This window comes from Zosterops lateralis, assembly GCF_965231275.1.
Source record: "Zosterops lateralis genome assembly, chromosome: 3".
NCBI classification, from domain to species: domain Eukaryota; kingdom Metazoa; phylum Chordata; class Aves; order Passeriformes; family Zosteropidae; genus Zosterops; species Zosterops lateralis.
Genome location: NC_139764.1, coordinates 51488444 through 51505658, shown reverse-complemented (window position 1 = coordinate 51505658; position 17215 = coordinate 51488444). Strand labels below are relative to the sequence as shown.

General features: G+C 36.9%; 1 protein-coding gene across 6 annotated transcripts in view; it reads right to left on the bottom strand.

Annotated features, from left to right (window-relative positions):
- The window catches only part of ADGRG6 (adhesion G protein-coupled receptor G6), a 111481-nt gene that overhangs the window by 37564 nt on the left and 56702 nt on the right, over positions 1 to 17215 (bottom strand). For 5 of the 6 annotated variants that reach the window (XM_083857987.1, XM_083857990.1, XM_083857991.1 and 2 more), the window contains 4 exons: positions 16038 to 16121; positions 8775 to 8860; positions 7462 to 7514; positions 7328 to 7381 (listed from right to left, as the gene is read on the bottom strand). In XM_083857987.1, coding sequence (XP_083714113.1) covers positions 7328 to 7381; positions 7462 to 7514; positions 8775 to 8860; positions 16038 to 16121 — 277 coding nt within the window. The remainder of the gene's footprint in view (positions 1 to 7327; positions 7382 to 7461; positions 7515 to 8774; positions 8861 to 16037; positions 16122 to 17215) is intronic. The other variant, XM_083857989.1, reaches the window with a different exon arrangement.

The following is a 17215-nucleotide window of genomic DNA, read 5'->3' as shown; positions in this document are numbered from 1 at the left end:
TGTTACAAACAAAAATTTATTACAGCATTTATTTTTAGCAGAAGTATGGAAACTGCCTACGGGATTGCCAATTCCTTCAGCCCTCCAGCACTTCAGCCCCAGAGTCTCCTGGCAGTTAACCATCTTTCCTAAAAGATTCTGGCATCATCTGCCTATTCCCTTTACTTCAGAAGAGGAAAACTTAATATACTGATGCCACTCCCTACCTCAGCACTCTGGCTGCAGAACAGACATTCTGAACTGTCACCACTACTGCTTAGCTGCCTGTTTCAGAATTCCCAACTAACCAAAATGATATTTAGTATCCATATCTGTGAGGAAGGATAATGCCAACAAAACAGAAAGGATAATGATAGATGAGGTAGAACATGTTGCAGTTATATTGAAAAATTATAGAGAAAAGTATTGATTATGAAACACAGATAAAAAATAATCCCTTAAACCAATCTGTTGATTTCTGAGAAACTCTTAGAGCACAAGTCATGTATACTGCATAATAAGAGCTTCCTCCATAATACGATGAAAACAATTTCCACAAACTTTTCAGAATGACTCATGGTAGCTTCTCAGGGTAAATAAATACCTTTTAACTTGACAGCTGACGCAATATGAAGTTGAATGCTTCCTTCCACTTTTGTCACACTCAGATCCCAGAAAAAAAACATTATAATGGTGAAGAGCAAATTCTCAATTTGGGAAACAGTAGGCCTGCACTCAAATAAATAGCAATGCTGCCATGCTCTGCTGCTGTCACTGGATTTGCTACATCCAACTTCCAATCTTTTACTGTGTAACATATAAAGGCAGATAGATCCTCACAACAGTAATCAATTACAAATTACACATTATCTACAGTTACCTGTACTGCCAACATTACTGCCATGGATACAATAAAAAAAAAAATGGACAGTGCTGTAGATAAATACAACAGGGATTGTTTCTCTTTTCTTTAACTGAAATGGCAGCAGCTGGAGCAAGCAGGAAAGCTTGGGAAGACCAGTGTCTATCCCACTTTGTCTTGGTCTGTTGGGCTAGTCTGGCTCAGAGAGAGGAATTTTGGAAGCTGCATCCTGATCAGAGGCACAGGAGGCGGTGGTGCAGCCACGGCCCGGACCACAAAGCCAGCTTTCTTCTTCGGCAGCGTGACTCAGAGCTATTCCAGGACAGTGTGCCTACACACGGGCTGTGGTCTCGCTGCTGTGCCCTGTGAGCAGCCCCAAGGAAGGATTAGCAAACCACGCCAACCCTGCAGCACACACTGCCTTGCACCTGGAGGGATGCAGTGGATAGTTAGCAATGCACATTTCTCCTCTCTGTTGTATTAGACAGGCTGAACTAACACTGAATTACTGTTGTTGTCAAACTGTTTCACAAATCACTATTAATTTCTTTCAGAGTTAGTATAACTTGATTTAAAGAATATAAAGAACTAGTTTTAAAGAACCTAAATACTTGCAGAATTTATTTTTCCACTAAAAGTCACTGGGATTTCCACTAAAAGTCAGTGCTGACTACCCTGACATATTTTAAATGGTTTTCAAATGTCGACATAAATTCTTTACTCATCTCATGGTTATGTTGTCTCTCTATGTGGTGATGGGTAGCTATAACTGAAGACTGCCAGCACAGGTAGGCCCACAGAGTCACGTGTGAAGTTTTAACTACTTCACATTAACTGGACAAACAAAAAAGAGCTGACTGTTCCATAAGTGAAGATACAATACAAAAAGCAGACAAAATGTTAGAAAACACACAGAATAAGACAGAAATAAGTATGAAAGCAGAGGGGGAAAAAAAACATTCCACAGAAGCATCTGAGTTGGGAATAATCTCTTACTTGAGGTGATTTTGACGATTTTGGCGATACATTAAAATGTTCAAAACAGAGAACAAAAAATATGACTTGACATAACAGACACAGAAGTGTCAAGGATGAAGAGTTTCCTTTCCCTGGAGAAGGTAATATTATAGTTAGAATATAAAATCTGAGACTTCATGACACAAAACTAAAAATTGCAGCTACTTTTTGGACTACTAAAAATAAAAGCATCCTAAGTATTCCTTTTAAGTTAATGACCATTGTAGCAGAACAATTTTGCAAGCACTGTGGTCACGCCTCATGCCTTGGCTTGTGTCTCTGAGTCTTGCTCCTCCTTGCAGATCTGGTGTGGGAATACAATCAACTATGGCTTTTCAACAGAAAGCACTTATAATATGTGCTAATTTGGTATGAAGGCTATTCATTACTAGAGAATGTTGCAGAGTCAAACCAGAAAGGACTGGAATCCCTCACATGAAACAGCTGGTCTTTGCTGAAATGAGTTTTTGGTTACATTTGCACTATGTTCTGGAACAATGAAGAAAACCCCCATTCCCTATTCCCTAATGCACTGCTTTTCTATAAACAGCATCTTACAATGTCAGATCAACGCTAAATCTAGTCAAAGTCAGTGGAAAGACAAAGGAAGTCATTGGAAGCTGGAAAAGGGCAGGAAGCTTCAGCAGGAGACTAAGAAGGATCATCCTTCAGTCACTCAAAAAGAAGTCCCAAATTCTTCCATCTGTGATGAAGGCTTTCTTCACAGGTCATGGACACAAGATGCCAGCAAGGCACTGCAGAGAAACCTGAGGATTTTCACTTGGTGCTTTTTTGGGTGGTTTTTCAGACAGAAATATTACATATAATGTACATGTTATGTGGCATTTTGAAGTATTTCTCAGGCCTGGTAAAGGCTGTCCCTTACTACCCTCAGTAACACTGAAGTTGAAGTTGCGGGGAGTAGAGGTGGGCCAGGTCCAAGTCCTTCCTAAAATCTCACTGGTAGAAACCCAGAAAACTTTTGAAATAGGAACAGACATCACAAGTATGTTATAACAAGATCATTTATAACAACAATAGCAAAGTTATTTCATAAAAAATAATTTGAAGTAATCTACAAAGAATGTAAAAAGCCTAATATTTTACTTAGGACTAGAAAAGCAAAATTATGCTGTTTTAGTTTTGCTAACTCTTGTCTAAAACTATTACACAATCTAATTAACATTTTGTCCAAGTGCATTAAATTTTCCATTAAGCAAAACAACACCCAAGATTACAGCATGCAGGAGCCTGAGTATGCCTCACTGACATGGGTGGCAAAACTCCCACAGACTTCAAAGGAGTAGGACTAGGCATGGGTAGCTCTGATTTCCTGCTTTCCTCTCTATTTTCATTCCCAAGACAAGGGATTTTTGTTTAGATTTAGTAGTTTTTACACAGACAGTTTTTAATTTGGATGAGATATTTAACAGTGCTAACATTAATATTGTTTCCCATACAAGGAGCAAACCAACACCGGAAATAGGCAGTTTATGACAAAACTATGACAATCAAGCAGTGGAAGCTTGAACAAGCATAAACTTATTGCATGTTAAATGAAGAAAAATTAATAAATTAATTGGGGCCTGAATTCTCAAAATTGCTTGCAAAATAAGAGAAGAAAGAAGAAGCAAGGGAGCTAAACTCTTCATTAAAGATCAAGTCCCTACTGTGAGGCAGCCCTATGTAGCCATCTGACAAAATCTAGGACCAGTAGGACTTGTCTGAGAAAAGCAGCAGCAGCAGTCACAGAAAGTTTTGACAAAGCTGCAGAGTCATAAAAGGCAAAGAATTAACAAAAGAAACAAACACATTTATAGTTTATCCACAAACTGGTTCACTTGGATAAAATCAACAAATTGGTTTCACTTTCAAAGGTTTGTGCAAATATAATGGGGACAAAGAAATAGCTATATCCACAGTCCATGCCGAACTCTTGTCTATTTTGAACAGCTGCCCTTTCGTTAAGAGGAGGAAACAGTACAACCAGAGGAAAAATTGAACACTGACATGAAGTCAAATATAGATTTGATAAAATTCTGTCTATTATAGTAGTTAATAATCTACCTGACCATTAGCTTGATATATACTGCCATCATCCAGAGATGTCACAGTATTAAAAGTGCTGATAATAACGCACTTTTGGACTCGGCACTCTGTCTCTTATCACTGCTACATAAAGCACAGTGTACTCTGAATTTCTGCAGCTCATGAAGCTCACAGCAATGAAAGAGCAACAATCCACTTCAAAAACTTTGTTTTTCTCTTCTCCAGAATGCAGTAGTTTAAAATATTTTTTTGGAAAACACCTATTTTTGATGTGACAAAAAAAGCCAGCTTCCTACCTCCCACTTCTAGGTACTATTTCTTCTCTGAATCATCCTCTTTAACAATTCTTTCTCTTTCACATGCAAGAAGACTAGGTGGGGAGAGAGACAGCTGAAGCTCCTTGATGAAGAAGCAGTGTCATAAATAACGGTGGAGCAAAGCAAAATACATAGAACAGGCTCAGGGATGTTGTTTTGCTGGTTTTTGGGATTTTTTTAAACTGCTGTATAAAATACAAATCCAAAAAGAATGTAAAAAAATACGCAATCTAAATGACAAGAATAAATTCATGTAAAGAGAGAAAAAACCTTTGCAAAGAACAATTTTAAGAATTATTATACTACCTTGGAAATAAGAAACCTTATTTCAAAGGTCTTGTAGAAAGATCAAAGATCTTGTAGAAAATTCAGAAAAGAAGAGTAAGACTTAGTGAGTTACGAGTTAAGACTATTATGTTCACTTTTGGAAAAGTTAAAGTTAAGGCCATGATACTTCTGTGTTAGGTCTTAAATTTTAACTGTGGATTTACTTGAATTTCTGTTTAGATTAACACAAAGGTAAACAGAATAAGAAGTACTTAAAAACTAAGGGAAATAGTAGAATGTCTAAGTCTGCAACAGACTTATCCTTGACTATCTAAAATGATGAAATAAGAAAATATTTGGGCAAATTTTCACAGAGATAATTTATAGGAACATTAAATTAATAGTAACTGCATGAAATCACACTGTGAGCAACTTACATGAATTCAGCCATAAAATTTCAGTGAATCACCTAGGCAGTCAGGAATTACTAGTACTTCCATCAGGTATTTAGAATTTCTAACTTCTAAACTGTTAATATTTTATACTCTCAAGCATTACCCTAGATTCTTGTAGGATTTGCTGAGAATCCTATCCAGGAAAAATCCAAGGAAGTCTAACAAAGAATCTTGACAACAATTATCCAGAAGCAGTAGGAAAAATGTTTTGCTTTATGGATCTTCAGAAATTCAACAGATTTCTTCCCGATAAAATTCAGAAAGAGATGTGTGAATCTCAAAGAAGTAAGGAACTGGTGAGTAAATCCAGGAACATTGAAGATTACTGGGAAACTGATTTGATTTCAGAAGAGGGATGCCACAAGCATAGATATACACACAGAAAACCTAACACCTAAAGATGCTTCAACCAAGTTTTCTGAAATGTTTCTTCTGAAAGAGGTAAACGATGCATGAAAATGTATTCAAGACATGAAAGCTATATGAAAAAAGGCAGAAAATAATGTGTATATATATTTATATATATGTACATGTACATACACAGTGTGTAAAAAGTAATTTTTGTTAGTCACATATCCTGTAGCTCACTTAAATTTTTAATTATCCTTGCATTACCCCATCTGGGTTTCTAGGTTGAACAGGATCTTGACTTGTCTTTTTGGAGTTTTTTTTGTTTTGTTTTCTAAGAAAACATTCACAGTATAATACTCCTGATTATTTGGAGAGCATTAAAATTTGGTGTGACATGACCACAATTTATACTAAATTATTCAGACTGATGAAAAAATGCCATTTGACCTTGACACAAAATGCACTAGAGCCCACGAGAAGACTAGCTTCTCATTAGACCAGGCCTCCCTTGAAAAATGACATATTATGAACACATAATTCCATTGCCCCTGAAATTACACATAATGAACAAAATAAATAGAGATAGGGTTACTTCCCCATAAGAGTAATACATTATGAGAAGTAATTTAGTGGCATATTCACTGAATGTCAAAAAGGGAGGGAAAGGAAAGGGAAGGGAAAGAGAAATTACTAAAATAGTTTCTGCCTCTTCAAACTTTTTTTTTTTAGTAGACTATGGAGAAGAAAAAAAACCAGAGGGCAGGATGGTGGGAAGGTGAGACATGAAGAAATCAGGTGTAGAGCTCAGCTGCTAGATGCATAAAAAAATTCAGGAATAAGGATGGGGAAAGGTTTACATTCCTCAGCAGTCTTGGATTGTTGTTAAGACCTGAGGTGTGGTCTCCACTTGAAAGACCTTGCTGGCAAAACCATATCATTTAGAAGTGTGAAAAAAACCCCTACCCACATCACTACACCCCACTATAAATGTAGGTCAAGCAGCAAAATAGCCCATTCAGAGACTGGGCTTACAGTGTACCAGTTAAAAGGTTTTGCCAATAAAAGCTGTCTTTCTGCTGTGGCTATGTGGGAAGGAGATACTACCTTTCTACAGATCTTTTCATGTCTAGGCAAACTCCTGAAAACTGGAAGCACCACTAATTACTTCCTGATGGTAAATTGGGAATATTGGGCTATCTCTGATGTTAAAAAGCCCAATTTTTACTGCCATTATCATGGCAGTTCTCGAGAATCACTAGTTAGAAGTCTTCTTAACAAGACTTTCGCCTACACTGCAAACAGATGCATCCCATACCCACTTATTGCCCCATCCTCACAAGACTAATAATGTTTTGGTTCCTCTCCCTAATTTGGTCCTAAGATTCCCTCCCTCACCAGACATCCCTCAGAAATCAGCCTGATGCTTTCAAAGAAGCCCATGGAGGCCAGATTTTCAGGGGGGTGTGACCCATCTAACTTTCTCTGGCTGCCTTTGAGGTCGTTCCAACTCCAGCGCCTCCAAGCCCAGCAGAAGTCAGGAAATGAGAGCATATGGTAAATAGTTTAACTCACACTCGTTTAACTTTCAATTCTAGCATGATTTTCAGTGTTTTCCATCTAGTAAGATGTCTACTAACTCAAGAGTGTCTGGTTCAAGAGAACAAATGCAGAGACAGAGGACAGATACCAGTGTTCCAAAGCTTGTTGCTAAAGAAAGCTGGGTGTGTTGTACAACTTAAATAATATCCTGTATCTATTCAGTTTTGTGACAGATGAAACCTGAGCTCTGAAAAAGTTACCTGTTTGGGTTTAAAGCTCAATAGGTTTAAACCAAAACAAACATGATAACCAGTATTAGGTTTCTCAGAACATACAGAACACTGAGATTGCCAGCAGTCATATATTAACAGACTTGCAGCATATGCCAAATAATAGGCAAAGAATCCAATAATAGATAATAAAGCCTGTTGTAAAGCCACTTGCAATAGCAGCTGTCCTCTCTGTTGAGAAAATGTCTCTCAAAATATTACCTTTTAATACTTCTTTTTTGTCTTGCTCCCTCTCTTACGGAGGCAGGGTGGATGCTGTTAAAGAAACAGACATTAGTTAGGGTGGATTCATTCTCCAACTGAATGCAGCATAAATATCTTCCTCCTTAATTTACCTGATATTGACCACATACACAGTGTAATTCCAGTTCTGGAAAGTACGATTCAGCTGAAAAACAGGAAGACATTGATCACGTGAATGGCAAGATGTTAATGGGGCTCTTTGTTGCTTAAAGCAGAGTTAGAATTTCATCTTTCTGCCCCTTGAGCAATCCCCTTCAGTTCTGCAAAGCAAAGAGAACACTCACTTTTCAGTGAGGTGATTGTTGTACAACTGGTAGTGAGAGATGTGGCTTTTTTGTAGACAGAAGGAAATCTGTATAAGGTCATAACAGTGAATAGGTGAGTGCACAGGATCCTGACTTTTTCCTTTTCTCACTCTCTTCCACATCTAAAATTCTCAGATACACTTTGAATAGATTTACTGAAAAAACTACCAGCTAAATTTTCACCTGAAAGTCTTCAAACTCACGATGACCTTTTCAGACCTTTGTACTCTTTATCTGGAGTGTTCAACAGCTTCTCAGCTTTCCGGCAAGAGACATATTTGTAGATTACTATATATATATACATACATACATACATACATATATATATATATACATCCTGGTTTATGGATTTTTTAGCTTCTGATAGCTGAAATCTCCAGGCTTATTAAATGAAAAATAAAGAATAATAGCCATATTTCATGATAACGTATTTTCCCATAAGTAGTTACTAAAAAGGTTTTACAAACTGTGTAAGTGGGACTAGGTGAACTGTCAAAAAGGACAGAGAATATCTTTATTCAGACAAGGAGAACTTTTAGAGGCAAGAACTTCAAGAATCCCTCACCCAGAGAGGAGCTTACGTCTGCTAAAACTGGTTGAAAAAGCAGTGACTACTAGAAACCTCAGCAACAGACGTATGGCAGAAAACTTTTGAAGCAGCAAACATTAGGAAAAATTGGAAAAGTTTATTGCCTCACACAAATCAATACTGCCTGGTGTTTCTATGATTTTTGCAAAAATATAGCTTCATAACCACAACAGAGCTTCGGGAGAAAGTTTTTGTCCTGTATAGTGATGTTGTAACTCAGACATGTACCCCTTTTGGTGGACAATTCTGATTTCTCCATACTTTCCAAAATCTCACCTAGTATCTACATTTCTTAAGAAGCTAGCTAGTATAGTGCAGGTATTTTAAATTCTATCCATAGTGATGAAGAGCCCCATCTAGACCTGAATTTATTACTGAACAAATCAATAAAAGAAGATATTTGGAGAACACATGTGAACAGTTTTTTTGGTAGTCTCTTTTTTTTCCAACTGATAACAGTAATAAGCCAGATTCATGTATGTAATCACAGTGGAAAGAAAAGTTAACTTACCCATTCTGCAACAACATCATGTACTTTTGACACCGAGTTGGGGTTGAGACTAGAGACAATTATAGATATCCTGTAGAATAGCCCACCTGTCCATTAAAAACAGCATTGTAATGTTAGAAAGTGATCAAATTTAGCTTTTTAATAATGAGACTTTAACTTCATGATTAATATAAAAATTGTGCTGAACCCCAGATACAAGGCCACCTCACACGCTTCTCAGAATTTAAAGTCTGAAATGAAGAAGCCTTGCAGATCTGGACCCATTCTCACTGGTCCTGGTGATTTTGAGAAGAATTCCCCCCCACTCCGTATTTTCAGAGGCACTTGAAATACGACATGGAAACTCACAGACAACATATGTCAAAATGGTATTTTGCATATGCCTCTAATGTGGTGTGTAAAATCAAGATCATGACAGTGCCAGGAATATAAAAAAAATTATTATTAATAAAAAATTATTATCTGTAAACACAGATAAATCCTGCTCCTAGGCATATTGTTATAATATTGTTATAAGTTCCAGAATTGAACCACTGCAGATTAAAGTTTAAATATTATGAGAGCAAATAAAGCTCATAAATTAAAAGTAGCAAGGTAACTGAGGACAGAATTAGGTGCAAGAAGGGATATAGAGCTCTTGTTTCCAAAGTACAGTCTTGCTCTCAGGCTTGGCAACGGCCAGACAGTAGAAGAACCCATATGAGCTTTATAAACTGGCAGCTCAACAAACCATTTTTCAGGCACAAAATGTGTAACACTTGGCTTAGTGCAATTTTATATTCAGAAAACTGTTTTGAAATGGCATTGGGTAAATATAAATTCTCTTTAAGCTCATGAGTGGGTAGGCAGCATTACAAGATTTCACATCTAATAAATAACATCAATTCATTTCATAGTTATGCTCTGTGTTAAAAGTCTGTACTTTCCACAAGTCTATTTTTTTTCATGAAGCTACTAAACATTCTGTAAGCTCTAGCTGGGTAAAATTTCCCAGGATGTGGGGGAGGTTTAAGAAGTTCTGGATCAATTCACTTGCATGTATGTGCTTTTGTGGCATTGCTTGGGTTTGGGCTGTTACCAAGGTTGTGGGTCTTGATCACAGACACATGCATTTATATAATATTATGTAAATCTTACATAGGACAGAGCAGGACATGAAAATAATTATACAGAAATCCCTTTCTGTCTCTCATTGGAAAGGAACTGCTCTATCTTTTGGAATCTAAAGAAAAGCCCTTTTATTCTAAGTGAAGCAAATGTCATAATTTTACAACTTCATAGATAATTATCATACAAGAGCTTGAAAATAAGGCATCTGGAAAAAAAATTGAAGTCAGTATTTTCCAAATTAAGTGTGCATGCATTGGTTACAATTAATGAAACGGTTGGAGTATTGTTCTTTCTTTACAATATGGAATTAATTATATGAACATTGAGATTGGTACAAAAATTCCTTTATGATAAAACACTAAAGAAGATGGTTTACTAGATACTTTCTTTGGAAAGCTATGATGAATTTTTTGATATGAGCAGAATGAACTTCATTTTAATTTACTGTCTTTTTTGAGGAGGCACACAAATTTGGTGCATATTTTAATCTGAAAATGTACTTTAGTGTATTATTACTGTGAGAGTTACAAATAATAATAATAATAAAAAGATTTAAAAATTAAGTCTTTGGAAGTAGAAATTTGGACTTTGGGCAAACTAAAAACTCTTGCAAGACCTGAATGTCCTTTATATGTATATATCTCTGGATAAACACATATTCAATTTTAAATCTGTAATGTACTTTTTATACGTGCCACACAGATACACACATACAGAAAGTGTGCATTATATGTACTCTCACAAGCTCATATATAATTATATATCTAATTATAACCTTACTTAGATAATTATGTATAGTAACAAAATCACCTTAATATAGGCATATGGAAAGTATGCTAAAAATCAAACTAAGCAATAGCTTCAAGATCTCCACCAGATGGTGACCCAAAGCATGTTTTAATGAGGCAAAAAAAGAACAAGAACTAATCTGCATTTTAAAATACTCTCAGGAGACTGCAGTAGCAGACAGTAAAATCTAAAACTTATTTATCCCTCTTCAAATTAAACAGTTGAAAACCAACCCCAAAATGCTTTAAAAAAAAAGAGTATAAAATTGGTGAAAAGTAGCCAAAGAAAATTTGAAAAAAAAAAAAAAAAAAAAAAAAAAAAAAAAAGGGAAACAATAGCCGGGAAAACAATGCTCCCTACATCCACCACCAACTACAAAAAATATAGTCATCAACCAAATGTATTTTTTAAAATTCTCTTAGGAAAATTATCTAAACATTTAGTAAAAAACCCTCCCCACTTTAATTTTTGAAAGTGAAATCCTCAAAAATATGTAAGTTAAAACATTCATACACCCCAAACAATACATTGGCATTAAATGATATAAAATACATGGAAATCAATATATTATCCTCACAGTCTCATGAGAGCTGTCTTAGAGAAGTACACAAATATTAGAAATAACACATTAATGACATTTACTATCCCTAAGATGCTACAAATTCCCTTCTACTGTAATTATATTACTATTCCAAAACACCTTGATATGCTAAATGGTCTTATATCTAAAGGACAAAAGACAGCTACTTCTACATTCAGTCTACAAACTGAATATCTAATAGAGAAGATGATCTGGGTTTTTTTCTACATCTAACTTAATGGCGTGACATACTGTAGTGGAACCCAGGTCGACACAGGCAGCCCAGCTCAGTGAAGGAGTCACACAAACAAGGCAAGAGGACTGCAGCAGAGCTAATCAGATGCTTCAGTGGTGGGTAAGAGGTGGTGTTTTGGCTCGTCCCAGATGGTAAATTGGCCAAGGAATAAACATGGGCTGAAACTGATGACTCATGGTACAGCACAGAAGAAAGTGATGTTTGGATCTGCATGAGAGAGTGATGGATGGCTGCTGCAGCTGGTGTCTGAGTGCCTGTCAAGATGGTCTCTTTGTGCTGAATAAAAACTCTTCTAGATGAAGATGGCAGAGGTACCAAATCATTCATTATTGCAGTTCTTGATGACTCCAGAACAGAAGAGAGATTTGCAAAATGTCCATAATCAGCATTTTCAAAATCCAAGGCACTAGTTATGACAGACATTGCTCCTCTGTTCCTGCTAAAGGATCCATACACCTCTCCTGAATTCCTTTCAAAAAGCCTCAGTATGTTTGTTGATGTCAGAACAGCAAAATCCCTTATGTCTTTATTATTGTCAATGGTTTCTTGTTCTACTGCCCAGAGAGGGTATCTTGGACGGTCCACTTGATTTTCAGTGGAGTTTTGTCCTAAAACACTTAGATAATTTCTTGGTGTTTCTGTTGTTGGCAAGTTTAACTCTTCTACATCCCACTGAGGGAGTAGGCTTGGAGAAATTGTATCAAGATGGTTCTGAAAACTTTGTGGGAGTGGAGGTGTGGAATAGCTGTTAGAAGGGACTCTGTCTCTGAATTTGGAGTCTGAATGAAGAAGTGGCCTTAATTCTAAAGACACTGGAAGGAAGTCAGAACTCACTAAACTGATGTTTTTTAAAAAAATACCTGCATCTTTTTGAATTTTACTTCTTGGTTTATCAATGGTATTTTTAATAGTGTCATTCTCCAGAAGACTCTTAGTCTGTGGTGTTCTGTGTGTTCTTGTACTGCCTATCGAACTCTCAACTATCCAAGTAACCTCAGTCCCAAGTGTACTGATCAAGAAAGGAGCTTGGCTATCCCTGGAACAAGAAGGCTGGGTTCCTGAATGTGCTAGAAAGACAGAAACAGGCTGATGGCTATTGTTCAGGAAGGTCATGTCAGTTTGATCACTTACTATGTCAGTTCCAATTTGCATGTGCAAACTATCTGCAGAGTTTTCAAGTACCTGATCAAAAGGATATACTTGTGCCCACACAGGGGGTTGAATGTAAGGTAAATATAAATCCTCTTTAAGCTCATGAGACATTTTGGAAGGGAAAGGAAAATCAAAATCAAATTCACTGTTGGAAGTCACAGTTAGATGTGCAAATTTCATTGTTGACGGCAATTGTGATATTGACCTGCCATTACTTTCTGAAATTCTCTTTGAACTGCCTGGAATAAATGAACTAAAGACTTGTGTTTCCAAAGTTGATACATGACTGGAAAAATTAATTTCTTCAGCTTCGTGACCAAAAAATCTAATGGCAGAGGTTTCTTCAGAGATACTGTCAGACTTAGCATATAAACTAATGGGCAGCAATCTCTGTGTTGGGGAAGAAAGCAGTTTATTAAATGAAAGCCAGAATTTTTCTGATGGCTCTCCAGAAAACACTTGAGATGCTTCTTTCAAGTGATGGGAAACAGTCCAGAAACGTGGTCTTAAAGAGGGGGAAATATCTACATATTTTGTTGGAAATTCCAAGTAATCTGAGTCCCAGGAGACAGCAACTGGATTAGTGTTCTCTGGCTCTAAAATGGAAAAAGCTGACTGTTCATTTTCATTACTACCATGAAATGCATCTAATTTGTTCTCCAGTGCTCCATTTCTGAGGGTCTCACTTGGATTTTGAAAGTGTAATGAATGCTGTAAATAATAAGACCAATAATTGCTACTAGATGTAAATATGCTGTCACTTTTCAAATATGTGTCAGTCAAGGGCTGTTGATAAACATGCAGGGTAGTTACAACATGCTTAAACGCTGAGCTTGTCCAGCCTGGTTCTGCCAGAAAGGCTGAAAATGTTAGTAGTTCTCTACTGTGTCCTTGGACTGAATTTGTCAGTTGGCTGTCATGCATAAATTTTGTGTATGTTTTTTTCATGTTCTGAAAAAAACTTGTTGGTTTTGCATGTAGAATCTCCACAGAGGTTAAATCTGTAACGCCTCCTGAGTGATGTTCCTTAATGTGCATGGATTTTCTAAACTGAAATGCACTGTTTGCTGCTAGCGTAGAAAACATTTCTTTGTCAGCACTGTCTTCTATCATTTCCAGGTAAAAGTTTTCAGGTGCCAAGTCTAGCAAATCTAACCTACTTTTTTGGAATGGTGGTTTCTCATCTGTAGGTGATATAGACAAGCTAGAAAGAAAATGATGTCTGTCTTTTTGAACGCCAGAGGTGATATGGTGATGAAATACAGGCTCATTCCACCAGTTCACAGGCTCCAAGACATTGCTTGTATGCATGAAACTGTTTGTGTCGCTCTTGGAGGATGAAATCTGCAGAGTTTCTATTTTGTGCTCATAAGCAGTGCTGCTGCTGCTGCTAGCGGGAGAGCGGAATGCTGGCTCAGAGTAGGAATGATGGAGCCTACTTGCCAAAGTCCTTGCTAGCTCTGCATTAGGATTTCTGCTGGGAAGAAGAGGAACTGCTGCATTCACAGGTGACTCTGTAACTGCATCTGCTGCGCCAGAAGTACCATGGAAAGGACTTCTAGAATAATTCAAAGTATTTTCATTTGGCAAATGATTCCTTACAATATTATCTAGGGTGATGTTTTCTGTAAAAGCAGACAAGGTTTTGTTGCTGGTCTCCTCAGAAGAAGTTGGTGTGGACAAAGTTGGAAGGAACAAGCTGTATGGGTTTTTTTCCTCTGGGTTATCACCTGCTGAATTTTTACTGAAATGCAGAGGCCTTTGCTTCACTGGCCAAATAATTGGAGTTGAGATAATTCCTATTGTTTTGATCCCTTCTATCTTAGATTCTTGCTGCCACTGTGGTCGTGAATGAGAAAATTCAGGTGAATTTCTCTTCATTCTGAAGATAACTGTAGCAGGAAGTCTGAATTCCTGCAGGTCTGTGTGTAGCAAGCCACATAGTTAATGGATTAAAGAAAATATATGTAACTTAACTCTCTGTTCTTGGCTGTCTGTTCTTGGTCTAAGAATCAACTTACCAAGAGTGGAAAATGATGCCCGTTAGCTGAGTGAAAACTTAGTTTGCTTGTACTGTAAGTGAACTTGGCTTATTTTCATAGTCTTTCTACTTTTTCTTGGGACTTTCAAAGCTAGATAAAGGACTCAATTGTCCAATTTTTATGAATATTAAGAAGATTTGGTTCATTCTGTTGTTAAAAAAATCAGAGTTAACTGCTCATGGTGAACATTTGTGAGTGGCTCCACAAAAAGGAAGCGAACAGTATTTGGAAGAAATTTTCAGTATTTTCTTCTTACTTCTACAGCTTATTAAAACCAAAAAGTCTGGATTCAGATAAATTCTTTCACATTGTTTTACTGTACTGCGTGATTGCCAGTGTACAATAAATGATCTGTCAAGAGAAAAAATACTCCAAGAATTTAAAATCCTACAGTAACAACTAATGGATTGGGGGGAAAAAAAATCCAACTAAAAAAAAAGCAACCTAAAAACCAAACCACAAACCCCACCCAGATTCTAATTTATTTCTTAGGAGTACACTGAAAAAATAAATCTTTTAAAAAAATATACATTTAAGCCTGTGATGAAAATTGGCAAAATCTATCTCTGTGTTTAACAACCAACTTTAACAAACTAATAAATATTTTAGCAGCACTTCACAAAATTATGCCCTGTCTTTAGGAGACAGTGATATCACAGAATTTGAGAAAGCCTCAGAAGAAATCCTGGCTTTACTCCTGTGCTAATAATAGGTTCATTTACTACCTTATTTTTTCCCTTAATCTTTCTAAATGAAAAGTAAACGATATCTGATACTGCCAACATTTTCCCTAGCAAAGTCCAACCCAGCTCTTCTTTAAGTCAGTGGAAAGATTTCTGTTGACTCAGTGGAAGTGGCTTTGCTCCATAGGAATGGTTCCACTTGGCTCCTGCGCCTGAGGAATGGCGAGGAACTAGTGAGGAACAGACAATCCAAGCATACTACCACCCTGGCTGCACAAGCAGGAGCTACACAATGTCTGACAATCTGCAGCCTCAAAACACTTCAACAGCATGGTTCTTTTAGGACCCTTTCCAAAAATCCCTCTCCTTTCCCTTGCTCTTTCATTGTTAAATGCAATGGGTGACACAAAGTTAGTCCCTTTCACAGAAGAGCCAGATAAACATGAAACAAATAAACACTGAGTTTGGTTCTGCTCTCATTTGCACCATTCTGACCTGGTCCAGAGATTTAGTCCTGATTTATTCAGTGTAAATGAGATCAGAACTGAGACATGACCCCTGACATTATGATGGTAGGAAAAACACACCTTAAAATACAACAAATTTGCTTTAGACACAGTACAAGGAAAAATGTAACACAGGATTTCTTACCATTGTTTGGCTTATCTTTTCTATTAGTATCGGGCATGTTAGTGGTGACAGTGGGTGGTGTAGGAGTAGTAGCATTTACAGTAGCTGGTAATAAAGATGAGAAAGAGGTGAACTTGAATGAAATATGAATGTTAATAAGGTAAGACAAAATGGGAACAATGCATGACAATGTAAAATGAAACCATCTACACACAATGCCGTAAATGTTAAAAAAACACATTATTTTTTCTGTACAAAGTCTTGAACAGATATAAACTGAGGCCCCAATCCTGCAATCTTCACTTGCACTGACTTTAGCGGGAATTTTGCAGGATCAGTCCTGCACTCCCTTCATAAACTCAGAATCCTCTCATGAGAGCCCTGGTTGTGTGAAGACCAGAAAATGGAGAAGTTCTAAGATGCATGCATTAGAAGGCTGCTTGTGAAAAGAATCGCTGCCTCTCCTCAAAGACTGAATATGACAAACAAATGAGAAACTAAAACACTCATGTAAGGATTTAATTAACTCCACTGAACTTAAAACAATGAAGAGAATTGAAATAGGACTTGGAACAGGTGAAGTAAAATATCTCTTTTGAAAGCTTTATGTAGAAACTTAGATGTGCTGTTCCCACTGACACTAACAGGAGTCACTCTACAAAATCCCAGAGAACCAGCTGAACACTTTTCAAAATTAGAAGGAGGAGCCAAAGCTGCAAATTTCCCCCACCATGGACGGGGAGGGTATATGTGCTAGAAGAATTCAAAGATCATGCCAATAAAATTTCAAATAATGGTTTGCAAAATAATTTAGTTTTGTTCAGTAACTCCCAGGGAATGCAAATCCAGTCACTGATAGATTTTTTTCCTGAAAACCTTTATTTAAAATCTGAAGGTTGGTATGGTAAAATCTCCCAGTGTCACGTGGCTTTGGAAGATTTTGACCAAGAATCAACCTAGGAAGGTTAAGGAGTTATATTTTGGCAAGAAATCACATTTTTATGTTTTGCTGGGTTCATTTATCTATCTTTTGAGTCCAAAAGTCACAAACTCATCACAGTTTAGGGAGCAGGTTTGTGTTCAGGTTTCAGTGAGACAAGGAAATTAGGGAAAGAGAAGGAAAAGTTGGACATTGGAACAAACAGATTCTAACTGGGAAAGTGAGCATATAAAGTGGCACCTTGAAATATAGAAAGAGC